Source organism: Toxorhynchites rutilus, chromosome 2 (genome assembly GCF_029784135.1).
Source record: "Toxorhynchites rutilus septentrionalis strain SRP chromosome 2, ASM2978413v1, whole genome shotgun sequence".
Classification (NCBI taxonomy): domain Eukaryota; kingdom Metazoa; phylum Arthropoda; class Insecta; order Diptera; family Culicidae; genus Toxorhynchites; species Toxorhynchites rutilus.
Window position 1 is genome coordinate 271,311,157 of NC_073745.1, and position 27,505 is coordinate 271,338,661.

Sequence of the window (27,505 nt, forward strand, 5' to 3'; positions counted from 1 at the left end):
AATGCGTCTTTGTATTTCTCTGCTGGTGTCATTATCGGCGGTCACCAGTGAGCCTAAGTACACGAATTCATCTACCACTTCGATTTCGTCACCGCCAATCTGAATTCTTGGTGGGAGGCTAACATTTGTCTCCTTAGAGCCTCTTCCTCGCATGTATTTTGTCTTCGACGTATTGATGACAAGTCCAATCCTACTGGCCTCAGTCTTCAGTCTGATGTAGGTCTCCTTCATCGTCTCAAAGTTTCGTGTCACAATGTCAATGTCGTCTGCGAAGCCGTAAAGCTGGACTGACTTTCGGAAAATCGTGCCACTCGTGTCTATCCCCGCTCTTCTGATCACACCTTACAAAGCGATATTAAATAGCAAGCAGGAAAGCCCATCACCTTGCCGTAGCCCTCTCCGAGATTCGAAGGGACTCGAGAGGATCCCCGATACTCGAACCACACACATTACTCGGTCCATCGTCGCCTTGATCATTCGTGTCAGTATATCCGGAAAACCGTGTTCGTGCATAACTTGCCATAGCTTGTCCCGATCGATTGTATCATAGGCTGATTTGAAGTCGATGAAAAGGTGATGTGTGGCTACGTCATCTGGTTTCCTCATCGCTCAAATTAGAGTACGCCAATCGAGGGAGCTTCGTACGAATTTTGCGGCCAAACATCATTTCAGCCGGTGAACGTCCGATTGTAGAGTGAATCGAAGCGCGATACGTTAGAAGCTCGATCCTCCAATCTTGTCCAAGTTCATGAGAGATTTTGTAGTCGTTTGAGTATTGTTCGATTCTGCCGCTCTACTTCCCCGTTCATCTGAGGCCAGTAAGGTACGGTGTAAATGAGTTTAATAACATTGCTTTGACAAAATGCGGATAATACTTCACAATCTCCACTTAGCTGAGAAGCGTTATCGGCAGTGAGAGTAACAGGAATCCCAAAACGACTGAATATTGTTCTTAGTTCCTTGATTGTACTCTCCGCTGTAATACTGCTCATCCCACATACTTCAAAGTACCTGTAATAATCTATCACTACGAGTAGAAACTGTCCTTCAGGAAGTGGCTCTATGAAGTCTATTGCGACACCTTCCACGGTCCATGCGGTAAATCACGACGAACCATAGGTTCAGGAACTCCAGGAGCAGAAACTAGTGTACATCCCCTGCACTTCATTACATACGCTTCAACATTTTTATCCATTTTAGGCCACCAGACAGATGCACTCAAGTGATTTTTCATCATTTGTGTTCCCGGATGACCTTCGTGCGCTAAACACAATACCTTCTCTCGCAGACATTCAGGAACAACGATCCGATCTCCACGCATTAAAATATTTCTGACCTGGCACATTTCCTGGACAATAACGCGATATTCTATTGGAAGCTCAAATAAACGATCTCAAGCAATAATCTGTAGAAGTTTATGTAATTCATCATCTTGTCTAGATGCAATCTTAATTTCTTCCCATCGTATGGCGGCGTTATCAGCTGCTGCACTAGCAATTTCGTTAACGAAAAGCTCTTCCGAATAATCGAAAGGCGTTGGCTTCAAAGTGGACAATCGTGAAAGTGTATCTGCTACATTATTTTCTCCTGGTATATGCTTAACTTTATAATCGAAAGCTTGTATTCGTAATACCCACCTTTCTATACGGGCGCATGGTTTTGAACGTGTAGCAAATAGAAATTGTAATGCTTTACAGTCTGTCACTAAGACAAACATTTTACCAAGAAGATACATCTGAAATCTTTCAACTCCCCAAACTGCCGCCAACGCCTCCTCCTCCGTCAGGCAGTACCGTTTTTCAGTTTTAGTAAGAGATTTGGATGCATAGGATATTACGCGGTGTTCATCATATTCATTAGTTTGAACCAGTATAGCTCCTAAAGCAGTGGGACTTGCATCTACAATCACTGATGTATTATGTGCAGTATTAAAATATCCTAGGCTCGCGGTATTCGAAAGTGCTTCCTTAATTGCATCTAAAGATTTTTGGTGCTCAGATTTCCATTCAAAATTCACTGACTGTTCTGTAAGCTTCCCTAGAGGTTCATCTAAAGTCGCTAAATTTTCGATAAATTTGTTCATATAGTTTGCAAGCCCTAGAAAGCTTTTAACTTCAGCAGAATTCATCGGACGTCGAAAAGATACCAATGATTCTATTTTAGATGGCGAAGGTCGAATGCCGTTTGCGGAAATTACGTGACTAAGAAATTGGACTTCAAGTGGGCCAATCACACATTTCTCGTGATTCAGAACTACGCCTTGATTTTTCAAACGTTCATACACCATGAGTCTACTACGAATTACTCCATTCCCTATTCGTGCGAGCAATTCATCGACTATCGGCATTGGATAGCGCTCTCGCATTACAGCTTCGTTAACACGTCTTAAATCTAAGCACACTCGAGGTTCACCATTAGCTTTATCGACTACGACTAACGGTGACACCCAGGTTGTTGGTCCGGTTTTAATTCCAATGATGTCCTGCGCTAACAATTGGTCTAATTTCAGGTTCACAGCAGTCTCATAGGGAAGTGGAACGCGACGAACTGGCTGGAACACTGGTTTGAATGCGGGGTCCATGTGGATTTGAACCTGCACATCTTTAATTTTACCAAAAAACATACTCTGCTGCTCTTTATCGAGCTGACTTACTTCTACTCCAATCTTCAGAACACCAAGCGCCTTCGCAGTAGCAAAATACCGCGTTCTCATTCATCTACGACAAAAATGTAGCTAATTCACGTTTTCGTTGAACTTTAATCTCGGCGCAGAATAAACCCAAAATATGCAGGGTACGCGGCTTCCATATGCTTTGATCACTGCACATGTTTAACCCTTTCGGCATCTGTTGAACCTTTATTTCTTGCTGCTTAAGTTTCTTCCACGCTGATGAGTGAATCAAGTTCACGTCCGATCCGGAATCCACAAGTATATTTAATTGAACACCACCAACCGTGCAAGCAAGAACGTTTGATTCGTTCCCGAAGTAGGAACAGTAATGTGTTTTGACGTAGGATTACGTCTTTCGGGAACATATTGGGGTACAAATTGAAAAATGAAAATCGATCGAATCGTGAAAAATGTCCAATTTCAAACGCTTATTGCTCATTCATTTCATGATGGATTGATGAGATTTTTGCATCAAACGATTTCGGCACTCCATAACAATTTTTCACATTAAATAAAACAGTATATATCATAAAACTAACTATTGAACAATTGAAAAATCTCAACCCCTATCCAAACAGAGATACCCAGTCCTGATTGGTCGAAATTGACGTCATTTCTTTTTCGCGCACGATTGGATTCTTTCGTTCACCGGCAAGCTAAATATTTGCATGGCGAACGAGTAGGAGGTGCCTACTTCACACATACCAAATGATATAAAAGGAAGGAGCATTCGTGGTTCTCATTCATTCTTACAACGGACGTGGAACGGACAACAACAAGTGAAGAGCAGCAGCAGTGGAAGCAGCTTATATCAAGGCGAGCATCGAAGTTGAGCGTTCAAAATGTGAGCTGTGCCTCACATCAAGCTTCTATGACAGCATAACCAACGGCAAATAGTAGCAACGGTTGGTGAAACCGGTCTACTACTAGTGGCAGCAGCAAGCATCACGAGCGGATCGTTTCAGGCACGCTTTCTCCGTCAGAAGTGCGAAAACGCGTTTTGACGTAGGATTACGTTCTTCGGGAACATATTGGGGTACAAATTAGAAATTGAAAATCGAGCACATCGTGAAAATTGTCTAATTTCAAACGCTTACTGCTCAGTCATTTCATGATGAAATTTTTACGTCAATCGATTTCGGCATTCCATAACAATGTTTCATATTGAAGGAAATAGTATATGTCATGAAACTAACTATCGAACAATTCAAAAATCTCAACCCATATCCTAAGAGAAATACCCACTTCTGATTGGTCGAAATTGACGACACATGCGGCGGGTCCCTAACAGAGACATCAAAACCAAGCTGCCTTGGTGAAATCGGCATTGCAAATACATAAAAGTAGGGGGAGGTTTTGTTCCTACCGAAATGTATTCCCTAACAGAGATATCAAAACCAAGGTGTCCGCGGGAAATCGGCATTGCACATATATGAAAGTCGGGGGCATTTTTATATTGCAAGTAAGGTGAGTGATACGATTAATACTAGCAAATAAAATTTAAATTTGAAAACTTCAATGTTGGTTGCTTCGTGAAATTTCATATCAATGACCGATCGTGTGAAAAATTTAGCCCAAGTGTAAGTGTAAAATTGTATATGGTAGCAGTTGTGTTAAAAATGACTTAATATATGAAACGGTTCATTTCAATTTTCATTAATAAAAACCAAGGTGTGTTGCCGCTCGAGAACGGGTCGTTTGGTTTAAACTGTCTTTTGTTATGAAGAAAATTACCTTTCTCATTTCAAATATGTTTTCTATATATTAAAGTAACATGTTTTTACTGATGAGAAAAATTGATAATTGTGTTCGGTATTGGTAATTATCTTATGAACTAGGATGCTACTGAACTAGATCATAGATTCAGGGTCGTTTCGGATGTAAGGCGTTCTAAATCAAGACAACTAGTTTTTAGACTAAACTAACTTAACATTTATTGTTCACATGAATTTCGTTTGTCTCCGGATCCACTCAAGCCATCACGCCACGTCTCCTGCTGCTGTTGCTGATCCCCGATGTCCTGGATGACTCCTCTTTAAGATTTGCCGGTATTCCGGCGGGAAAACTTCTGCTGTCACGCAATGCTGCGCGTGATAACGTCACTAGGTGTACGCTCTCTCGAGCAACTCCACAATTCTTGGGGGTAGGCCGTGACACTTTGAAAACTGTCACACGGCTTTCCGTTCACTTGCACGAACGTTTTCTGGGATTTTTCCACAGGAATTTCGATCCCTACTTTCTCACTCGAGTTACACCGTTGATGCGTGATATAATCACCGGCGAATAATTTCCACAGATCGTGTCGTTTAACAACGTGTTGCCGCTTAGACTCTCGAGGGCCCAATCCTCTACACGTCATCCGACGTCTTTTATTATCTCTCCCATTCTTATTGATCAGACATGGCGGGAACCGGATCCTTGGCTGTGGTGAATATGGCATGGTAGCTTGGGTGACTGGTGGCTGGTTTGGGTGGCGGTTGGTAGTACTTTTACATTATATAAATGATATTTCGAGATTACAATTGTATTTTAGTATAAGGTACTGATTGTATTTTTACTACAAATAAAATAGAAATTCTATTTCAAACGAAAAACATTAGTTTGCTTCGAACGTTAAGAGTGGTGAATACAATAATGAGCCGACTTTATACACAGTAAATACATTTGTTACCACACACTGGTAACAAGGATCACAGAGGGTGGTTTTCATCATATCTCGTTCCACTTTGGAATCTTTTATCTGACACACACCATCCAACGACTGTTTACCATCCTTCTGTCATCATCGCTCGGTAAACATTGGTGGAGTGAACAAACGATACCCAACAATCAAACTAAACGGCCCTTTATAGAGCCACCAAATGGTTATCAAAGAGTTTAACGATGTAATTCTTCAAACATATCAAAATCAACATATAGCCTAACGGAATCCTACGTCAACTATGCGGTCGTGTCTCGGATACAACCCTCCTGTGACTTTTTTATTTGAACCTGAAATTTCGTCCTGCGATCGATCTACAACAGAATGCACGCTTGTCTCCAAGTCATCATGTTTAACAAAACGTACCTGCTTCGTCTATGAACCGGAGGCCCCTGATCTGGATGAGGATCGCTTCCTGCATACAGCCTCAAAATGACCCGGTTTGTTGCACCGGCGACATTTCTGATTGCGGGCCTTGCGTTCCGTAGAGGTAAATAGGTGTCCTTTGGTGCCACAGTTGAAGCATGTTATCTCATGATTGTTTTTAAAATTGAATGCTTTTGTATTACGATTCGTACCTTCGCGAGCCTCTACTCGAAACACCTTTTCTGATAATTGTTCCTTCTCATTAAGGGAAGACAGGTCATTAACCTGTTGTTCCACTCCTTCCATCATGGCACCCATTCCTTCAATTTCCGCCAAACTAACGTCCTTCTGTAAGATTCGACGCCGCAACTCTCCCGAAGCACAGCCTTCCACAATCACGTCAATCATGAAAACTTCCGTCAATACTTCACGAACATCTGCATTATATTTTTCCAGTCCGCAATCAGCTAGTTGTTGTCTAATACGTAGAACAAAATGAGCAAAGCGTTCGTGCTTTTCCTGGCGAATTTTCCGCAAGCGACAACGTTCCAGAATATACTGCCGACCAGGCTCAAAATACTCGTCCAACTTCGAAATTGCAATGTCGTACCAATTTAATTTTGTCGAAACCAACGGTAATTTCAGGTAAGTTTTCGTACACCCGTTGTAGCTGCTTTCCTCCGAAATGCAACAGCTTGGCTCTCATCTTCTTCTGGTCGGTAACATCGTACGCATCAAAATAAATTTCTAGCGAAGACTTCCAGCTCTTCCATTCCTTTGCTAATTGATTCCTCCCTAATTCCTCGCATCGAAAAGGAGGGATCGGGCGGGCATTTGGTAACATCGAAATGTATATCGGTCTACGCAGTGTGTTTCTCAGAACGCCACATAATTTCAGAATGTGACATAATTTCGAGCTCAAAGCTACGTTTTTTTAACTCAACCATATATGATGTTCCTCAGAACAAAACATTCTCAAATTATTTTTCCATCGAAATGATACTAGGCTCCTCAGAGCATATACTTCTCGAAGTATGTATAGTTCCTCAGAACAAATTAGTACTCCTCAGAGTAATTCATAACATCACGCACAACTGAAATCCATTGCTTCTCGAAGCAATTTTCCTCATGATAATTCACTCAGTTCCCAGTTCCTCAGAACTCTATACTCCTCGGAGTCACAACACCTACACGTTTGTAAACATACATTTCGTAACATAATTTCACCACAACTGATCAACATATCATGCCAAATTATTTTATAATCAATAAAGCACATTCGTAACGGAATAACCTCTTATCCAAGCAAAATAGAGCTACGTCCCGATAGCCTTTTTGACGTAGGACTACGTCTTTCATTTCTATACCGGGGTGTAAAATCAAAGTTTCGAAAACGAAAGCGTTACGCCGGAGATCGAGATTTTGAGCGTTAATAGCTCCTAAACAACTGAACGAAATGGCATGATAAACTCTTCATTCGAAAGATAAAATGTCTGTGTCGTGACCCTTTGACGCCATCGCGGCTTTCTAAAATAAATTACCGGAATAGCAGAAACTGCGTGCTATCACGCCAAACTTAACCAACAGAATGTCTGTGGAGTTCCAGTCTCCCGATCAAAAACCCTTCCTCATCTCTCTCCCGATTCTCTCTGCAGGTTCATTTCTCTCGGCTTCGTATTTTTTTCTGAAATGAAGCAAGACGATTTTCTCGCGTCCGTGTGGGAATCCTATGCAAACTATCATTGTCTTTCCTTTTCACTCTTGCAGAGAGCCCTCCACCGAATGTGAGAGACTACCTCGCTCTCAGTAGCCTAGGTGTTGTCGACGTTTCTCTCCTTCCATATGAACGTTTTCTTTCTGTCATATTCTCGAGCCTATACATAGCTGCTATATTTTTTTTCTCCATACATCGCTTCCGGGTAGCAAGTTTCGCTCAGCTATGAAATCGTATTTCTCTATCGGCTTCGTATTTTCTTAAACGAGCGCTACTTACCTTTGTGTATTTACTTTGCCCTCACCTTAATTACACTGAGATAATTGAATACTTTGTAATTGTTAATTTATTTATTAATATGAGACATCTATCTACTACAATATTCCGTACCTCTACTCTAATAATTTTGAATAATCAGTTGTTCATTGATAGATATGGTAAATAAAATAATCGTTGAATCGTGCTGGTCTTCTCACATTAGAATGGTGACGAAGTGTGGTTTTGTTTGGAATATGTTGGTTGGGTTGCAGTGTATTTTTTGAAGACTGTACCTGGTGCTGCTCCAGATAATCATCTGTCAATTGTTTCTCCGAGTCCTCATCCAGAATTATTGCCAGTCCGCTGCGATCTGCGTGTTGATGAACGCTGTCTTCCCCTGAATCTTCCGAAAAATTAAGCTCCTTTGCCGGTGGGGCCAGTTTCACATCTTGTACATTTCTTGCATACTGCACGCCATTGCTACTCATGATTACAACTTTTGCACCAGTTCTAGTGATTACAGTGAAGCGTTCGGAAGAAAATGTTGGATCACTTTTGTGTTTTCTTTGCTGGCTCATCAGTACGACATCGCCAACCTTGATATAACTTTCTTTCGCACCTCGTGACTGATCTGCGTAATGTTTGCTGTAAAGCTTTGCTTCAGCATCCAATTCCTTAATATTGTCCCTGTCTAATCCCTTCGAACGAGACTCGGTCCAGAGAGTTGGAAAAGTGCCACGATATTTGTACCCGACCATTAACTCGAATGGTGTAACCATCAGTCTCGCATGTGGAATTAGCGTGTTGTGATTGTGCACGAATTTATCCAAGCTCATACGCCAATTGGTACCATCAAGTGTCGATGCTGATACAGCCTTTATGATGGACTGATTTTGGCGTTCCACAAGCCCATTTGTTTGGGGACACAGTGGTATCGATTTCCGGATATGAACGCCCTTATTTTCCCAGAACGAACAATACGTAGAGCTATTAAAAGGTGGTCCGTTGTCGCTCTGCAGGATGTAAGGACAACCCCAAAGCTTAAAAATATCGCACAGTGCAGCGTTTGTAGCTTCTGCTGTTTTGCCCCTCATTTCGACTACGGAGAGGTAACGAGAGTAAGTATCGACCACCGTTAGGAAATCCCCTGTTCCATATCCCGGAATAGAGAGGAAATCCGTTTGTATTATTTCCCAAGGTCCTTCAGGAAGATTACGTGATGAAATGGGTAATGGACGATTTTTCTTGGACAACATGCAACAGGTTTGACAATCTTTCACAAACCGTTCTGTTTCTGCAGCCATTCTAGGCCACCAAAAGAACTCGCGCATTATCCTTTTCATGGCAACCTCTCCCACGTGTCCTCCATGAGCAGATTCCATAGCCTTTGATCGAAGTGAGTTGGGTAAGACAATTTTGTCATCTTTGCATACCAAGGTGCCTAGATAGTGTAGATGCTTCTTCTGTGCTTCGTATCGCCTTAGTTCGCGAGGCCATTCATCGTTCTTCAATGCTTTGCATAGTTGTATCAACTCTTCATCCAGTTCCGCAGCCACTTCGATTTCTCCTAGAGAGATGTCCATATTTCCTGTGTCTAATGCAAACAGCACGTGTTCGTCGGCACTATCTTCAAAAGGTTCTGCGTCTTGAGACATCTTCATCAGCCTTGATAATACATCCGCAACGTTATCTTTGCCAGGAACTCGCTCAATCGTGAAGTCGAAAGGTTGTAGGCGTAACGCCCACGCCTCTGCTCGCGAAACTGCTCGTTTCCCAATCCGATGTTCCCCTCCAAAAATAAATTGGTTAGCTTCGGCATCCGTCCGTATAATGAAAGTCCTTCCGGACAAATAGTACGCGAAGCGATTCACGCCCCATACTACAGCCAGAGCTTCTCGGTGGGTCTGCGGATATCTCTGCTCAGTTGCTGTTAATGCTTTCGAAGCACATGCGATGATTCTCGGTATTCCATTGTCGTTAAACTGCACTAAGACTGCTCCCAGGCCGATAGCCGACGCATCAACGAAAAGTTCTGTTTTGTCAGCGGTATTGAAGTATCCGAGAGTTTTAATTGCCTCCAATGCTTCGCACTTGAACGTTTGAAACTCCCGTTCTTCTTCTTCGGACCAGTAAAATTTAATGGAGTTGGCCAACATTCGTAACTTTTCAGTTTTGGTTGCTCGATGTGGCACAAACTTATCGACGAATGTTACAAGGCCCAGAAAGCTCTTTACTTCCGCTACCGTTTCTGGCCTACGGAAATCTCTTATGGCGCTCATCTTCTCCTCTTCGATCTGCCATCCGTTTGCAGTGAGCCTAAAACCCAGGAACCTGACCGATTGGCTCTTGAAAACACACTTCGAAGCGTTTATTTTTACGTTGTGTTCTTGCAGACACGCCATTACCGTATTAAGGTTTTCGTCGTGCTCTTCTTGTGTTTTTCCGAAAATGAGGATATCGTCTAAATAGTTCTTTACTCCCTTACAACCCGCCAGAATTTTCCTCTGAAGTACCTCCTGGAAAATGTCTGGTGCGTTGCATAATCCAAAAGGAAGCCTTACGCACCGGTACATTCCAAACTCCGTGCAGAAGTTTGTAAGGTGGCGACTGTTCTCGTGAAGTTCAATGTGAAAGAACGCATTGGACATATCAATAGTCGAGAACCACTGCGCACCATCTAGTTCCGCCAGAATCTTCTCTAGACATGGCATGGCAAATGGAGATCTTTGGATGTAGCTATTCGGGCCTCTGAGGTCTATCACTAATCTGATATCGTCCTTGCCCTTAGGTATAGCCAGCATCGACGAGCAAAATGTATCCTCCATTTCGTGTGTTACCCGTTCAATGATGTTCGCTGCGAGGAGTTGATGCAACCGTTTCTCAACCATAGGTTTAACGGCTATCGGGATATTCATGAAAACGTTGCGACAAGGCGGCCTGGTCTGGTCATAGCTCAACTGTATCGGCGGGATATTAAATTTTGGAAAAACTTCGTCCATCGTAACCGATGCAATCTCACGTGGATCGTACCACGAGTGTGTCGAAGACTTTACTGAGTTAACAGGTACTTGTAGACCTAGCAACAGAACGCTATATCGGGTAGCAGTTGATCTTCCCAGCAACGATCTACATTCCTTGACAACGTAGAATTTTTCTAGTAAACTTGGACGGTCGTCTGATATATGCAGAAAAGCCTCAAAAGTGAACGTAACTGGTATTTCACCTTCCGTCGCATATGCTTTCAACGGTCGGTCAGTACTATACTGTATATTGAACAATTCCTTTCTGTATCTACGATCGTTGCGCAATAAATCAAAGCGATCATGTGTTAGAGTGTTGACTTGGGCTCCAGAGTCAATAAGGAACTCACACTCTAATCCTGCAACCTTTGCCGTAATTATCCCATCATCCGTCGAAGTTTTTGGCATCAAAAGTGTTGCAATATGCAACTGCAAAAAAAAAAAAAACATTGTACTGAGGGAACGAATGAGATGCTGAATCAGTAACATTGATGTACAATGAAAAGAAATTTCGTTATATTCGTTTTATTTCAATAAGTAATCGAGTTCATATCAAATGATAAATAGCATATTTAAATTCAATGTAGATCAAATGTGTACTACGATACGTTACATATCCGGATCACCTACCCCATCCTCAGCAGCATTCTCATCAGCCTCGGCCACCGGATTCAAGTCGATCGAAGCAATCTTACCAACAGTGTTATCCGGATTAACACCTTCGGATCTGCGATGATTTTCCTTCTTGATTGGTGGACGGCATGCTCTCTTAAGGTGACCTTTACGTCCGCATTTGAAACATGTCGTATCAATTGCGAAACAGCCATCTGCGTGGTGGTCGGTACCATTGCATCTGTAACAGCTGTATGACTCATTTCCTTGAGAGTTTCCAAATCTCCTCTGATCTGGTGGCAATCGAGATCCGGTTCTGAAGGGTCCAGCGTACGGATGTCCTAACCTTCCCCGAGTTGACGCTGGATGCCGATAAACTCCACGTCTTGATGGGCCTGCTTTTGGATATGGATTACCAACAGCCGCCACTTTAGCTGGTTCAGGCTTACCATGCTTCAACCGGTAGTATTCTTCATTCATAGCTACCGCCTCGATTTCACGAACCACGTCCACCAAATCAGTGAACGTCCCCGGTCGATTGACCATCTTGAGGGCCGCTGCCCTTACGTCCTTGTTGCTTGCATGGCCGGCAACAGCATTCACGATCTCGTCGAACTCTTTTCCTTCCTGAAAGTCACACAGGCGGGCTGTGGAACCAACTCTCATAACAAACGCCAAATCCGTTTCTTCCGAACGCTGTATAATGAGTGCGAGTTTGCGGCGTTGGAGCATAGCGTCGGAAGCTGACCCGAAATACGTCTTCATCCTGAACAGGGCATTCGAAAACGGAAGAGTCACTTCATTTGGGGCTTCGGCACTCGACTTTGTATTCTTGAAGATTTCCAAGAGAACCGGTCCCGCCTTAACCTTGAAAACGATGAACCTTGTACGCTCGTCCTGTACCCCCGCTAGTTTCAGAGTGTCGGATAGAAGATCAATCCACGATTCATAATCACGGCGCCCAATTTGCTCACCAGCGAAGGCAGGCTTACACTCTGGAACGTTGATGGAAGTAACGGACATTTGGTTCATCGAAGACATGAACCGAGACATTTCCATTCCCATCGAATTTCCCTGAAGCGGAGTACTTACGGGGTCAAGGTTAACGGGAAATCCAACCCTGTTTGTTTCCGCTTCTACATCGTTACAATGCTGCGGAGTACTAGTAGGACCGTTATCTCTTACGAAATCACTGCTATGTAAACTTTCGCTACGAGGTGCTGTTAGACTTGTTTGCAAAGCTCTGATTGTCTCGTTGGCAACTTCTAATTGCTTACTCATTTTGATCCTGGAAGCTTTTTCGTTAGCCAGTTCCTGCAAGATAACGTCGAGTTTCTTCTTCTTCGTTTTTCTGTAAAGGTCAAATACAAATAATAGAGCTTCATTAGAGACGCTGAATACAAAATCAACCATAATCTTTATCAGGCAATTAAATTCCCTAATTGTTGGACACACTCTCAATTATCTTCAATACAGGAAATTCAATTGCTTCATTTTTTTTTTCAATTGCTCTTCTTTCAAACCAAGAGTCCAAATGCTCCTTTATCTTTCCTTGGAGTCCGATCGCTCCTTTTTTTTTTTTTTTTTTTTTTTTTTTTTTTTTTATTAAACGAGAAGTCCAAATACTCCGTTTCTACCGACGGAGTCCAATTGCTCCGCTATATTTACTTAGAGTCCAGTTGCTCCCTTTTTTTTTTTTTTTTTTTTTTTGCTGGGAGTCCTACTGCTCCGCCATTTTCCATTCGCTCTTTTTCTTAAACCTGGAGTCCAATTGCTCCATTTTCCAAACTAATTCAAGGCCCAAAGACTCCACACAGCTATTCAATTTTCACAAGTTATCATTATGGAAGCTGCACTCTGCGCAGTAGATATAATGTACCAAATTGACACGAAATTTATCTAATTTACACTGTTTTCCTATTCTCACTATTCACTATTCCCTAAGCCATGCTGTGTTTCCGATCGTTGGTGGCCACAATTCTACTTACCGGTCGGAAGCGTTCACTGCGCCATTGTCGTGACCCTTTGACGCCATCGCGGCTTTCTAAAATAAATTACCGGAATAGCAGAAACTGCGTGCTATCACGCCAAACTTAACCAACAGAATGTCTGTGGAGTTCCAGTCTCCCGATCAAAAACCCTTCCTCATCTCTCTCCCGATTCTCTCTGCAGGTTCATTTCTCTCGGCTTCGTATTTTTTTCTGAAATGAAGCAAGACGATTTTCTCGCGTCCGTGTGGGAATCCTATGCAAACTATCATTGTCTTTCCTTTTCACTCTTGCAGAGAGCCCTCCACCGAATGTGAGAGACTACCTCGCTCTCAGTAGCCTAGGTGTTGTCGACGTTTCTCTCCTTCCATATGAACGTTTTCTTTCTGTCATATTCTCGAGCCTATACATAGCTGCTATATTTTTTTTCTCCATACATCGCTTCCGGGTAGCAAGTTTCGCTCAGCTATGAAATCGTATTTCTCTATCGGCTTCGTATTTTCTTAAACGAGCGCTACTTACCTTTGTGTATTTACTTTGCCCTCACCTTAATTACACTGAGATAATTGAATACTTTGTAATTGTTAATTTATTTATTAATATGAGACATCTATCTACTACAGTCTGCACCTTATATACTTGTTACTTTCTGATCCAAAAACTTATTTCAATAGTCTGAAAATTGCTATCAAAACAGGCTATTGAAATCACCAATCGGTATATAAGCGAGCGCCGCTCGGAAATCCACTCAGTTATAATTGAACAGCGATTGGAGCATGTTGTCGCTGTTGTGGTGAAGCTAACTTCGTTTATCATGGAAGCGCTGATGAACGGTGTCACCAAGAGCCTGTTTGTGCACCTTAGGCCAGAAGGGAATCCATCAGGAGGAGAGTGATGCCAGTTCCCCGGGAAGAGATCAGAGCAGCCGCCACACACACACATACACGCGCGGAACTCTTCGTTTGGATGCCATTCAGCATCGAGAAAATTCCTGAAAGATTCAATCGTAGCTGAAAAATAATCAACCAGTTCCCCTGGGAATTGAAAAATACATTCATGTGAAAGAGTTTATTTAAATGTTTTCTATCCATGTAACACTGCGACCAAATATTTTTTCAATCAAGTGCTATTAACAGGTGGTTATCGAGTTAGCATTAACCACTGGTGGGCTTCGAGTATCGAGGAAAATCTGGAAAGAACCAATCGTTGCTGAAAAATACTCTGCCAGTTCGCCTGGGAATTGAAAAATACATTGATGCGAAAGAGTTTATTCTAACGTTTTCTATCCATATAACACTGCAGCCAAATACATTTGGTTTTGTGATTTTTCAATCAATCGCAATTAACAGGAAAGCTTCTGACAATTATTCTTCCCCATCAGTAGAAAATTGTCGTGTCCAATATTGTATGCGCGCGCAACGGAAAATGTTTCGCATCGCGAAAATTATATAATTTTCAATCGATTATTGCTCAGTCGCCGAAAGTTTCAAACTCAGAGAGTTCATTCTCCTCTAGTTTGCTTTTCAAATTGCCATCGTAAACCACACCGTCTCTCGATACAATCACGCACAAAAAGCATACTTAAGCGATATTCTGGTGGTGAAACGCACAGGCATTCGTTGCGTGGACACCGACTGGACAACATCGTTGCTGGACGAGCTGGACGGCGAGAGATCGAGGGCCAAGAGGGTGGAGGTGTAGTGCTGGAGTAGAGTAAAGTTTTCCAAGGGCCTTTCTCAAGGCAAGAGACGAAAGAACTGAAAAAGTTTAAAGTCTCTATAATACAATACCTTACCTTACCTGAAACGCATTCATTTTTCGTGAGGACATCAACAAGGCAACATCGTAATTGAACGAGCTGAACGCACTGGACGAGCTGGACGGCGAGGGATCGAGGGAATGAGGGATTCATGACCTGGCCTGACCTGACCTGAAAGACATGCAGTTTGCTTACTGTGAGGGAGGGCAGAAAAGCCGAGCCGTCAGAGGGAGAAGAGAAAGTGACCAAGAGAGTATCAGCATCGACGAACTGTTCCCCGGGAAGACATCGAAGCAGCCGCCACACACACATACACGCGCGGAATTTTTTTTTCGTTTGGATGCCATTCAGCATCGAGAAAATTCCGGAAAGATCGAATCGCTGCTGAAAAATAATCTGCCAGTTTCCCTGGGAATTGAAAAATACATTCATGCGAAAGGGTTTATAAAAAAATATCTGGTCGCAGTGTTACATGGATAGAAAACCATGTAACACTGCGACCAGATATTTTTCAATCAAGTGCTATTAACAGGTGGTTATCGAATTAGCATTAACCACTGGTGGAGGACTTCGAGAAGAATCGAGAAGAATCCGGAAAGAAGTCATCGTTACTGCAAAATAATCTGCCAGTCCCCCTTGGTCTTGAAAATTACATTCGAGCGGAAGAGTTTATTTTAATGTTTTCCACCCATATAATACAGCGACCAAATACATTTAGTTCTGTGATTTTTCAATCAAGTGCAATTAGCAGGAAAGCTTCTGAAGATTATTCTTCCCCATCAGTAGGATATTTTCGTATCCAATATTGGATGCACAAAACCTTGTGCCTCCAACGTAACGCTCTCGTTCTCAAAGTCCCCCAAATATTCATTTATTCATTCATTCAGAATGAATTCAGATTCAACTTCAAACAAATGATCACTAAATCAGCGATAGTCCTACGTCACCATTGCGGTTATACCATAGATAGAACCCATTTCCTGTTTTTTGCAGCACTTTTTTTCTCCATATTTTCACAAAAATATGCGTCAGTATACGTATACTTACTAATTTTTCCATTATCCTCGTCGCCAGATGTAATGGTTTCGAATATCGATGGATTCACTAACTAACTATATTCTGGTTTAAATATACTTTTATTATCACACATTTGTGTTAATTCTTTTTCCGTGCTTATAGCTGTAATGGCGGTAACCGAATGATCCCCCTTTTCGCTCTTCTCTCACCTTGTTCAGAGCCATTCATCAAACTCTCTTTCCCATTGCCTGTCTACCAAAGTCTCTTCAACCGCACGAGGGGTGTGCCACTACAGGTTGATGTCTCGACAGCGATGAAAATATTGCGTTTTTTTTTTGAGGAACTTGGATAGTTTAATGACTTTCAAGATATTGTAGCAACCCAACTTTGTAATGCACAAAGAAACAACTCCAGACGCCACCGATGTTGAATGATCTTGACAGACAGCAGGAAATAGATTCACGTTTCAGAAGTTAAATAAGACTATCGCAGAGAACCTAACCATTGACGCTTTGCGTTGGCCGTTCACAATGCGGGAGAAATTGTACCCTGTAGAGTTGTAGACGATTCGCAGGGAGCCCGTTGGGCAAGGGAGATTGGAACTTGTGAAGAAATGTAGTGAGGCTCCAAATACCAAAAAATGAACATAAACAACGACGTAATCGAATAATCTCGCAGAAATATAATGAACGACGCATATTTGACATTTACAAAATCCATTCCAAAATCCATTATCTTGAAAAAGTTGGGCGAAAGGACATTTCTGAATACGTTTCGCGCGATTGTGGAGTGCGTCATGAAATTAACCAAATCAAAAGGAACGCGGGTAGAAGGCGCGGTTTTATAACCTTCAAAATGGGCTCATGACGTTGAGGGTGGAGGAAATGCCCCCATTTCCAGGATATATCGCCGAGCACTCAGTTGATCTTATAAAGTAGATAGCCGTCTTTATTTTTTTGTTTCTTCATATAGAAAATTTATTAATACTTTCTATGAATTTATAAATTTTGTTGAATTCGCATATTTTAGTTTTGGCAAGCAGAAGGCTTGCGTTGATTATCAAAACTGGTATTATATTACCGATAATAGTCTCGGTGTCGAGCAGTTAACAGTATTAAGTAATTTTAGAGGATATTGTTGCGAATTCTCATAGTCATCCCCACACAAAATCATGAAATCCATTTTAAGAGTTTTTTGCGAGTCTTGAAAAAGTGCCTCACAAAAAACTCATTTTTCAGGGGGGGATTGTGTAGCAACCCTAGTCAGCGAGCGATATCGATGCTGACTAGCGGTCAATATGTAGTGGAATAGGCGCACCAACACAAATACGCAAGATGTCAACAACTCTCATGCTATAACCGCACTTGGCCCAACTGTCGTGTGAAGAGCGAAAGAGCAGAAGGCGGGAGAAAGCTTTGAGGTGGGAGTTAGATGACGTCGAGTAAGAGTACGAGAGATCACGGTACGAGAGTTTCGATTCGGATCGGCCGGGATGAGTCGAAAAGATGAGGAGGGCAGTCGAAAAGGAACTTGCGTAACGGAAGGATATTGTCGTTTGGACTAGTGGATTAGTTTTGTTGTGGATTTGGCGATCAAACTAATCGCGGGAAAGTTGATATTTTGGAGCTTGTTAGCGGATGTTCACGAATTGATTTGGATGTGACATCTCGTATGTGCGTGTGAAAGCAGAGTGCGAGTTTCTGCAAGTTGTTGCGCACCGTTCATCGGGCGCTAAGGTTATTCGCGTTCGTGCGAATTTTAGGGATTTCGAGAAGCCACCCTATGTGCGAGTGAGATTGCCCAAAGGGGCGGTAAGTTAAAAGAAGTATATCCGTGGAACGTGAAGTAAAAGAGTTGTATAGAGAAAGACGAGCAAAAAGAAGAGATACTGTGAAGTGGAACGAGACAATTAAGATACCCACCAGTGGCGGATAAGTGTCGCGACGTCGGCGACTTCAAAGACCGTGCAACACCGACGGCAGTGACAATCCAGGTGAGTGCGATAGCTTGAGTGAGAGTGAGTGTTTGCGAGCCGTGTGTTGGTGCGCGAGCTTTCGGTTGTTGCTATTTTACTCCGAAAGTTCAAGCCTGATAAATTCGTTGCATGCGCATGATCTGCAGTGTTGGCAGTTGCGCTGAATCATTTTCCCTCTTAAGTGGGGAAGTAGGAAAAGTTATAACAATATCTTGCACTCTTTCCCAACCTGTCGTCGAATAAAACTTCTATCCGGGAAGCTTGTGGTGATGGTCTGTCGTTGTAATTAACATCAGAATGCTCAGTCAGAATCCTAGCCAAAAGGCTGAAAATCACTATAATAAAGTCCTGGATTTGTACGATTTTACGGACGTTTCGTCGTCCGGGATCGTAGTCGTTACCATCGTGTTCTGCCTGTCGTAGCGATTCGGAGTTTTCAACTTTTTGTAGGACAGGCTCTTGGCTCAGATGTTCCCAAAGATCTTGTCTCGTTGCATTGTTACTCGTCTGTTTTTAGTCGAGTTGGAATATGAACACAAACGAAACGAGAGATTACTCCATGCTCTTTTATAAAAGGATCCCCATTCACCTGAAATAGACGAATTTTCTGCGCAATGAAAATCGCATATGACACAACGACATGAGGACACCCCGTCGTCGTTTTCAATTGAGACGCTTGTGTTTAGTTTTCGTGTTTAGTGAATTTTCAAGTTGATTCGCCATGGGTCAATATATCAAAACCCTCTGCAGCAATCTTAGAAATAATGTGTTTTTGTACACAAAACGCAATACAATTGTACACGATTTTGTGAACTCTATTCGATACGACATTTTACGGTGCAGACGTTTTGTTTTCTATACGGAAAACGTCTATCTTCGAATAAAGCTTGCTTCTGTACTACTTTCATACACCGCTCCCCTAACCCACCTATCAACCAAACGGTCGCAACATAAACCATAGAATCGTCTTGAGTTTACCAATTAGTTTGGAGATGAGAGCTAAATTGACGGCACAATCTTGACTCGCGGATCATATTTTCTTAGCGAGCCTGTTCTTATACCATTCGTTTATTTATTTAGGCTCATTTAAGTTTTAGCTATAACCGAGATGGATTTAATCGTGTACATGCTGTATGTTTATCGTATCGATACACATGGTAAATTACACAATAACTATTTCGGCGTAAGAGTATTCCTTCTGTTCCACTGTTCAGTCAAACCGGACAAGAGAGACAGTTGATATGATCCTTGTTATGTTTTATTAATAGCACAAATAGATGTTTATCGTTGCAATTCTATAATAAATGAGCATCGCACGGAAATGAATGAAAATGAAAATGACAACGAAAATTGCGCCAGGGGGAAGACCAAGACCAACGCTTGAGCAGGTTGAGTCGATGAAAGACTTTGGCCAGCAATCAGCAGTGGCCCAAGGCCACAGAGTGAAAAGACTGTGATCATGTTAAGTGAGCTACACATACAGCGTCACCGTCACCGTCCCGTCAACTATTCTCTTGAACTTATTTTGCCGACGTTAAAGTTGCCGGTGATTGTGTATGTGAATGCTACCATACGATTTTCATGGAAGAATATTTGACATTTCATTCCTTTACGTTGACTTCACGGTGACGGGACATTGTATGTGTAGCGCACATTAACCGTCAATTTGACGAATAACAGCAATAGAATATGATTGCAGCACAGCAGTGGAACTCCATACAATTCACTGACTAAAAAGTGTCCACATTTTCATCGCTTGTTTACGTGAAGAATATAATTTTTTCAGGCACACTTGATTTGAGAGTGTATGTATTTCTAGCTGTCTTGACGCAAGGTCTTTAATGAAGAATGAGAAGATGGGAAGGTTTATATAAACATGTTTATAATTACATAAGTTTATTCAAATATTAATATTGCTCTTATTTAACTATTCAGTGCAATTTTATCAAAATTTGAAAGAGAAATTAAAAAAGGAATTTTTTTTTCAATATTTTTCTGAGATGGTTATTAAAAATCCATGATTAATATTGCTTTATTATTTACCCTCCATTATTTGTTAATTTCTCCTGCTTTTCGTTCTTTGACCTATCATTTTAACAATTCAATTTGAGAAGTTTAAAATTGCGACAAGATAAAAATTTGGTGTGAAAGAGCGAATTGTGGAAAATTAAGTCGCAAATTCTCTAAGCGTTATAATTAAAGTTTTTCTGTAGTATTTAATTTTTGAGTTTGTGTGAATGACAGATTAAAGTTGATTCATAAAAGAATAAGATTTCATTTGATATGACGATTTTTGAAATCGACTCAATGGTTGAAAAGTTATGACGTTTTGTAAGAAATCTTACTTACTTAATCAGCAAAAGGCCCTAGTGGCATGTGCTGTACACAAAAGTTGCCTCCATTCACATGAATTTTATATTTTTTTTCAATTCTTAACTTTCAAACCAACATATCATATCTTTCCGTTATCCGCAAACATGCCAAGCAGTAACTTAAAAAAAACAAACTCATAAACGACAAAAAGTCTTCGAAGAGTCTTCGATTGTATATTTTTTATATATTTTTCACAGTTTTACAGTACCATTTGCTTATTGGCGTTTTTTTAGTTGGAGTGCCTTTTAATTGGCGGTTCACCAGTTGGAGCACGCGCCAATCAAAAAGCAATCATCTGTCATAATTGTATGTCAGTTTTACTCTGTTGTTCCAATGCCATTTTTATTGAAGGGTCTTTGAACGTAAAACTCAAAAAATGAAGGCACAGTATAAAAGTATTTAGTTTTGCAGTTTGTTTGACAAATGTATTCGTTTGAAAACATTTATTAATATATATACATATATAAAGTGAATTATATCACATCCACTATTCAAGGAAATTAATGATATTTTCTAGCATCAATCCAAATGCAGTAATTCTAATTATTATTATGGTCGCACTAAAAGACATGAAAAACAACAAGAAAAACGCGAACTTTGAAATTTGTGAGCTATTGCAGTATTACTTCAGCCATTCCATGCCAAACTGATATAGTGATTTTCAGATTTTTGGAAAATAAGTAGCTTGTTTTCGTTATGGTAAAACATTGAACCTGTATTATTATTTTTTTGGGTGATTCGATTTTTTCCCTTTTTCCCAAAATGACTTTTATCAAAAACTCATAACTTTTGAACCACTAAGCCGATTCAGATGATCGATACATCAAATTGAAGTAAATTAGCTAGTCTTTTTGGAAAAATATCAAACTTCCAAGAAATTTGAATTTTGTTTTCATAATTCTTGATTGTATCCGTTTTTATAGTTTACATGGTTTCGGGACCAACGGCGCTATATTTTTCTATATTTTTTCTTGAAAACTGAGGATTTTTTTACACATTTATATTTTTTACTCAAAATTAGATATATTCTTTTTTCTTTTTTGAGTTATAATTTTTTAGAGTTAACCGATAGTTCGGAATATTAATTTCTTCCCCTTTTTCCCATTCTCAAAAATTCATAACATTTGAACTGCTATAGCGATTCAGATGATCGATATATCAAATTAAAGCCAATAATATTTTGGAAAAATATTGCACTTGCGTAAAAATTAATTTTGTTTTCGTAATTAATAATTGTATCTGTTTTTCATGAATAAAAAAAAAATTGTTTGGCAAGTGTGAAATTATTGACTTAAATTAACTATGTCGATTATATGAATCAATTCAGTAGATCAAAAGTTATGATTTTTTTAAAAACGTCATTTTTGGAAAAAAAGGAGAAAAATGATTTTTTGAACCATCGGTTAATTTTGAAAAATCATAATTTAAAAACGAAGAACATATTTTTGGATATGTTATCTAAAAAATCCTCAGCTTTCGAGAAAAAATATAAAAAACAGCGCCCTTGAATGAAAACTATAAAGAACAATTACGATCAATAATCAAGAAAACAAAATTAAAAAACAATTTTTTTTGCAAGTATAGTATTTAAAAAAAAAACTGGCTAACTGGCCAATTTGATATGTCGATCATCTGAATCGGTTTAGTAGTTCAAAAGATATGAATCTAAAAAAAATATTTTTGGAAAAAAGGAGAAAACTAGATTTTTCGAACCATCCTAAAATGGAATGGGATCTAATATTTAACTAAAAGGAACAAAACTACCAATTTACACGAAAATCTGAGAACCACTATGTCGGTTTGGCATGGCAACTAAAAAACTGATTACTAGGAACTAATTGACGTTAACGTTTTATTACCTCGTAAATTCTAGATACAATACCAACAGAGGGTATTAAAAAAAAAAGACGGGTGGGTAATGTCGGGTACATAACCGGAGTGACGTAGGACTATACAAAGGGGACAGCTTTTGTTAAATATATATTTCAAATTTATCGTTTTATTTTCTTCTCCTACGTGAATACCTACCTATCTACCTGAAAAATGGATTAGTTTACTGTTTACTCTTTATGAACATGTTGATGGTTCTGAAAAGAACCTTTGGTGTTGTGTTTTTTTTTATCACTCGATATTCCTATCTTGTTCGGTTAAACCTTCCTGTTTAGCTATTGCGTTTGCTACTCGCCACAGCTTTCACAGTTGGAAAATTTCTTCCCATCCAGCTTGTGACATATTGTACAGTAAATTACATTCAATGGCACGTCGCATTACCACCACTCAGTGTCGGATTGGAGGTAATTTTAACCTGTTATTGAACATTTGTGATGACAGTGGTACAGTGTTGACTTTCAATGTGGGGTCATAATTTGGACCCCGAACTCTATGTTTACAAAAATGTCCAACTAAATATGTCGCATTACAGGTCCGTCCAATTAGCTAAATGTCGAGATAAGTGTAAATTACTGTACTTTCAATCTAGAAGCAATTTAAGAATTGGTGAAAATCTATAAGCTCAGAACAACTGCCACATTCACATACTCATCAGATCCTGGCAAACAAATTATGAAAAAATCAATTTGTGTTTTATTATTATTTTGGATAATGTTTTAGAAAGCATTGAACTGTATTTCCTAAACTCTTTTTTGGAAGGTTTAATGGCCCTGAAAAACGCCTTGTTTTATGGAATGGTTCCAATTTAGAAAACTTAGTACTCGTGGTTTTGAAAAAAAAAACATTTCGAACGCCCTTGATGCCGCCTTGTTCTGGATTTGCCACCAAAGCAGTTTGTATAAAGAACAAACTTTTTTCTTCTGCTACCTGATGCCGTTTTGCGATTGCGTTTGCCACTCGCCACTCGCTGAAACTGCCTGTTGTCTTGATGTCCACCGAACCGAATGTGTTCTGTTCCGAATGTGGGTTTTCTTATCGTCGCGAGTAGCTTTGCCGGCTAACTCGATCACTTCGGCGGCCGAAACTATATAACGCCGGCTAGGTGGACTGGTGCACTGGTACTAACGCGCTCGGCCTAGCTACCCTTGCGGGGAAGTCCAGAACGACACGGTTCGAGCGGGTTTTGCCTTTCCCTTCACTTTTCCTTCTTTGCCATGTCCAGACATGGCTGCTTGGGTTGGTTTGTTGATGCGTTGTGATGCGAACTGATGTGGTGTACGGTTTGAATGAGAATGATCGTTACGGCAGCGGAGCGGAGATTTTTAAGCTAACTGGCTGGCTCGAGAATTACGCATGTGTGAGACTGCGACCAATGTTTCGTTCATTTTTTTCTTTTTCCTTTCCAATCGTGCTTCATTCTATTTCGCTGCTGCTCTGGTTGCCCGTTTTGGTCGGTACGATTTGAGGAGCACAAAATGGACCAATCAAAAATGAGCACATAGTGCATTTTGACAATGCTTGATATTTCACAATTATTCAATTATTTATCTCAAGAAAAATGAAATGTTATTCGTTATGATAGATGCGTAGATATATTTCCTATCAATTGATGCAAAAACCTTTGCGATCTATTGAGAAATGCTCGAGTTATAAGCGTTCCAAATCTTGCATTTTTTCCTACTTGTTCAGTGCCTAGATTTCCATTTCACCCCCTATATCTTCCGGTTAGACGTAGTCCTACGTCAAAAATTTTATGGGGTGTGTTCAAAACTGAAAAAAAATAATCAGAAATCATATTTTTATGTTGTTTTTTAAGCATACCTACATTATTTAGTCGTATAATTATTGTATCATTCAATTTATTCCGATGAGAATCCTTTAAAATATTTCAACTGATGCTCTTACCACATTTTAATTTTTGTTATTCAATGTTCAGTTTCTATGGCGAAGCTTCATTCGTAAATTACACATTTGTCATCATTGGTGGAATACGATCATAAATGTTGTTATGAATAGCACAGCAAGTTATGATTAAAATACATATGGATTTATTTTGATAATGCATCATACATAAACCGATAAAAATGCATTATAATATCTATCCACAGCGTTTTAGCGTCTATATGTATATTTTATTCAATTTCGGTTCGTAATTTCTATCCCATTCGCCGTGTTTATCATGATGATGCTAACATTAATAACATTATATACGAACCTCCCACTTTATATATGATGTCTCCCACCCTTTTAGAGACATCTTAACATTATGTTCAATTTTTAGAGCGTAAACTATCTGTCAATTTTTTCACTGTTTACATTTTCTTGCCACAAATCGTTGCCACTTTTTTCTCTCAAGTTCCACTTCTCTTCTCTGATTGCAGTCAAGACGGGTCTATGGTACTAGGTGAGGTCGTTTCGTCACTAAGTTGGTTAGGGGAGCGGTATATGAAAACAGTACGGAAGAAAGCCGAAGGGGAATTATTTTCTTGAAGCGTGAAAGAGACAGACTGATCACGAGCGAGCTCCGGCACAAGCGTATTGTGTTTTGTTTACAAACAAAACACAGTAGACTTCCAAGATGGCTGAAGAGTGGTTTTAGCAAGTTGGCCCACCTTAGGATATACTTCTACGCGCCTTGATTGCAGTGAGTACACTGAGTACACTGAGAACAACTTTTGAATACCTTTTGAATTTTGAATACAGACAACAATCTTTTATTCATCATATCCTTTCACACTGGTTCAGGAATTTTTTTCCCAATCTGTCACAGGTTTTCTATCGCATTCAGATCGGGAGCGACGGACAGGTCTTGTCAAACATTAATTTTCTGATCCTGAAACTGAAATTTACAGTATGGAATGTATGCTAAGGATTATAAAGACCCCTATGTATGCAACATAAATACCCTAAGCATACCTCTCGCCTGTGGTAGCTTTGCTGTTATGTTTTCATGATCTTAGCACATGGAATTGTTCCAGTAGCCTTTTATCCCGAAAATTGGATCGACTCCGCACCAGGAGAAATTTTTCCAGAATACGATTCTCCCCCTCCATGTTTCAATGTTATGGTTGTGAATTGTGGCCTGACAGCCTAGTCAATAAGACGCCGAACCTAGTGTTTTCCGTTGGATCTGATCAATTTCCCTTTTGTTTCATCCGACTATATAATGTTGATTTTGGAGTCCAACCCAGTCGAGATGATCTTTCGCAAATTTTTGTCGTGCTAGGTGATGTTTTCGTGTAAACATCGAATCCTTTTGAGGTTTCCACAAATGAACTTCTTCTCAACAAGACTTCTCCTGGCACTTACGGACAAGCTTAACTCGTCTCTAGTTTTCGTTGCTGTAGTTTTCTGGGGATGTCCGTATGCTACACGTAGATTGGATAATAAAAAGCATTGAAAACGTATGTTTTCGATCGTCCCAGGATTGCAGCAAACTTTCGCCCCGTTCCACCATTTGCCTAATACACAGCCCATGTCGTTACTTTATTCTTGTCAAGATCAAGACGGATCTATGGTACTAGGTGAGGCCGTTTCGTCACTAAGTTGGTTAGGGGAGCGGTATATGAAAAGAGTACGGAAGAAAGCAGAAGGGGATTTTTTTCCTTGAAGTGTGAATGAGACAGACTGATCACGAGTGAGCTTGGGCACAAGCGTATTGTGTTTTGTTTACAAACAAAACACAGTAGACTTCCAAGATGGCTGAAGAGTGGTTATAGCAATTTGACCCACCTTAGGATATACTTCTACGCGCCTTTGTCAAGATGTGGTAGCATCCGACACCTTGGTAAGTAACTTACTTATTTATATTTATTTATTTATTTGTGACACTTTACCACTGAAGTGCGTGGCATTCGTGTCATAACTCACTTATAAAAAAATAGCAATGTTACAAAATCAGTTGACATAACAGAGTGGTCTTATTATTTTGTCGCTTTTCTCTGCTTTCAAAGGTGAAATAAGGCTTGAAACTTTTAGAATCTGGAATCACGAAACCAGTTATATCTCGTGATTGGATAAAGATACAAAAAATGTTTTCATATGCAGAAAAATATTGAAAAAAATCGTTACAGCTTTTATTAATTTTCACATTTTTCTCCGGATATCAAATTTTGGACTTTCTCAGGGTACGTTTATGACAAGGTAGACCTGGAAATGTGTAAGATACGATACACTTATACACTCTCAACTATGACATCTTAGCTTTGACGAAAAGCAGCGATCGCAAAGCAATTCATAACAAGTTTTTTTTTTGTTAAAAATAGCACATGTTTTGCTATTTTTTTGAAAATACCTCAATAATACATAAGATAGAGAAGTTAGTGAACCATTACCGTTAAAGGCTTTTCGGAATTAGTACCCTGAATGTGTTGTTTCTGTGCAGCTTTTTGATACGGCGGCTCGACTGTGAAGGAATATATATTTATAATATTTCCGTTTTCAGACAACCCTATGGCTCGATGAGTGGCACCCGGCTCGAGTCCAACTCGAATTATGAAACATTTCCCACAAATTATCTTTTCATCGATTTCCGATGGATATGACCATTCGGAAGAAATGGCTTCGATTCTTCGGACAGGACCCAAACAGCAATACTAAAAACATGTACATTTGCTCGCTTCACTTCAGCCCAGATTGTTTCGTGCATATCGATGGCTTGGAAGAACAATATCATCGAAAACTGATACCAACAGGTAAATTCAAACAAATCCAGATTATACAAATAATAAACAAAACAGTTTATTTTTAGCTTTTCCTACTGTCAGAAAGGCCAACGATTTTATGCCTCGGGAAATCAAAATCGGACGGCTCGCTGAAAGGTCTTGATTGACATCAAGCAAAAGTTAAATCCAGTAAAACATCCGTAACATGCGCGGAATTGGCCCAACTTTCTAATGGGAATAAACAAGACTGCTGCTGCTCCCGATTTCCTTTGACGGAAATATCCCGAGAGGGATATTCCCTCAAAGGAAATCGGGAGCAGCAGCATCAACATCTCTAATGGAAAACCTAGCGATTCGGCCAGTTCTGATGGCTTAATTCATGCACTGCGGCAGGAGGTATCGGAGAGCTACAGAGAGCTTCAGGAAGCTAAAATCCGAATTACCGAACCATAATTTCCCCTATGTTTTGATTAGGTTTTGAATCTAAATAGATTATC

At 40.2% G+C, this 27,505-nt stretch overlaps 1 protein-coding gene and 1 long non-coding RNA gene across 3 annotated transcripts; one reads left to right on the plus strand and one right to left on the minus strand.

Moving 5' to 3' along the window:
• Positions 1-4,348: 4,348 nt before the first annotated feature.
• Positions 4,349-13,919, minus strand: LOC129770538 (uncharacterized protein K02A2.6-like). The gene is made up of 3 exons (XM_055773434.1): positions 13,331-13,919; positions 11,361-12,693; positions 4,349-11,159 (listed from the first exon to the last, which is right to left on the minus strand). The coding sequence occupies exons 1-3, from the start codon at positions 13,375-13,377 to the stop codon at positions 7,875-7,877; spliced, it is 4,665 nt and encodes a 1,554-aa protein (XP_055629409.1). The 5' UTR covers positions 13,378-13,919; the 3' UTR covers positions 4,349-7,874.
• Positions 13,920-17,640: 3,721 nt separating this feature from the next.
• Positions 17,641-27,239, plus strand: LOC129771364 (uncharacterized). 2 transcript variants are annotated; one of them, XR_008742354.1, is made up of 3 exons: positions 17,641-18,099; positions 26,789-27,038; positions 27,095-27,239. It is a non-coding gene; the product is annotated as an uncharacterized LOC129771364 (long non-coding RNA). The 2 variants fall into 2 exon arrangements; XR_008742355.1 differs by lacking the exon at positions 17,641-18,099 and adding an exon at positions 26,561-26,662.
• The last annotated feature ends 266 nt before the right edge of the window (positions 27,240-27,505 follow it).

Excerpts from the sequence above, each read along its gene's own strand:
- LOC129770538 (XM_055773434.1), bottom strand. The coding sequence starts at position 13,377 with ATGGCGTCAAAGGGTCACGACAATGGCGCAGTGAACGCTTCCGACCG. Across the intron at positions 12,694-13,330 it reads GCAGTGAACGCTTCCGACCG|AAAAACGAAGAAGAAGAAAC; the intron begins GTAAGTAGAATT and ends TGACCTTTACAG. Across the intron at positions 11,160-11,360 it reads AGAATGCTGCTGAGGATGGG|TTGCATATTGCAACACTTTT; the intron begins GTAGGTGATCCG and ends TTTTTTTTGCAG.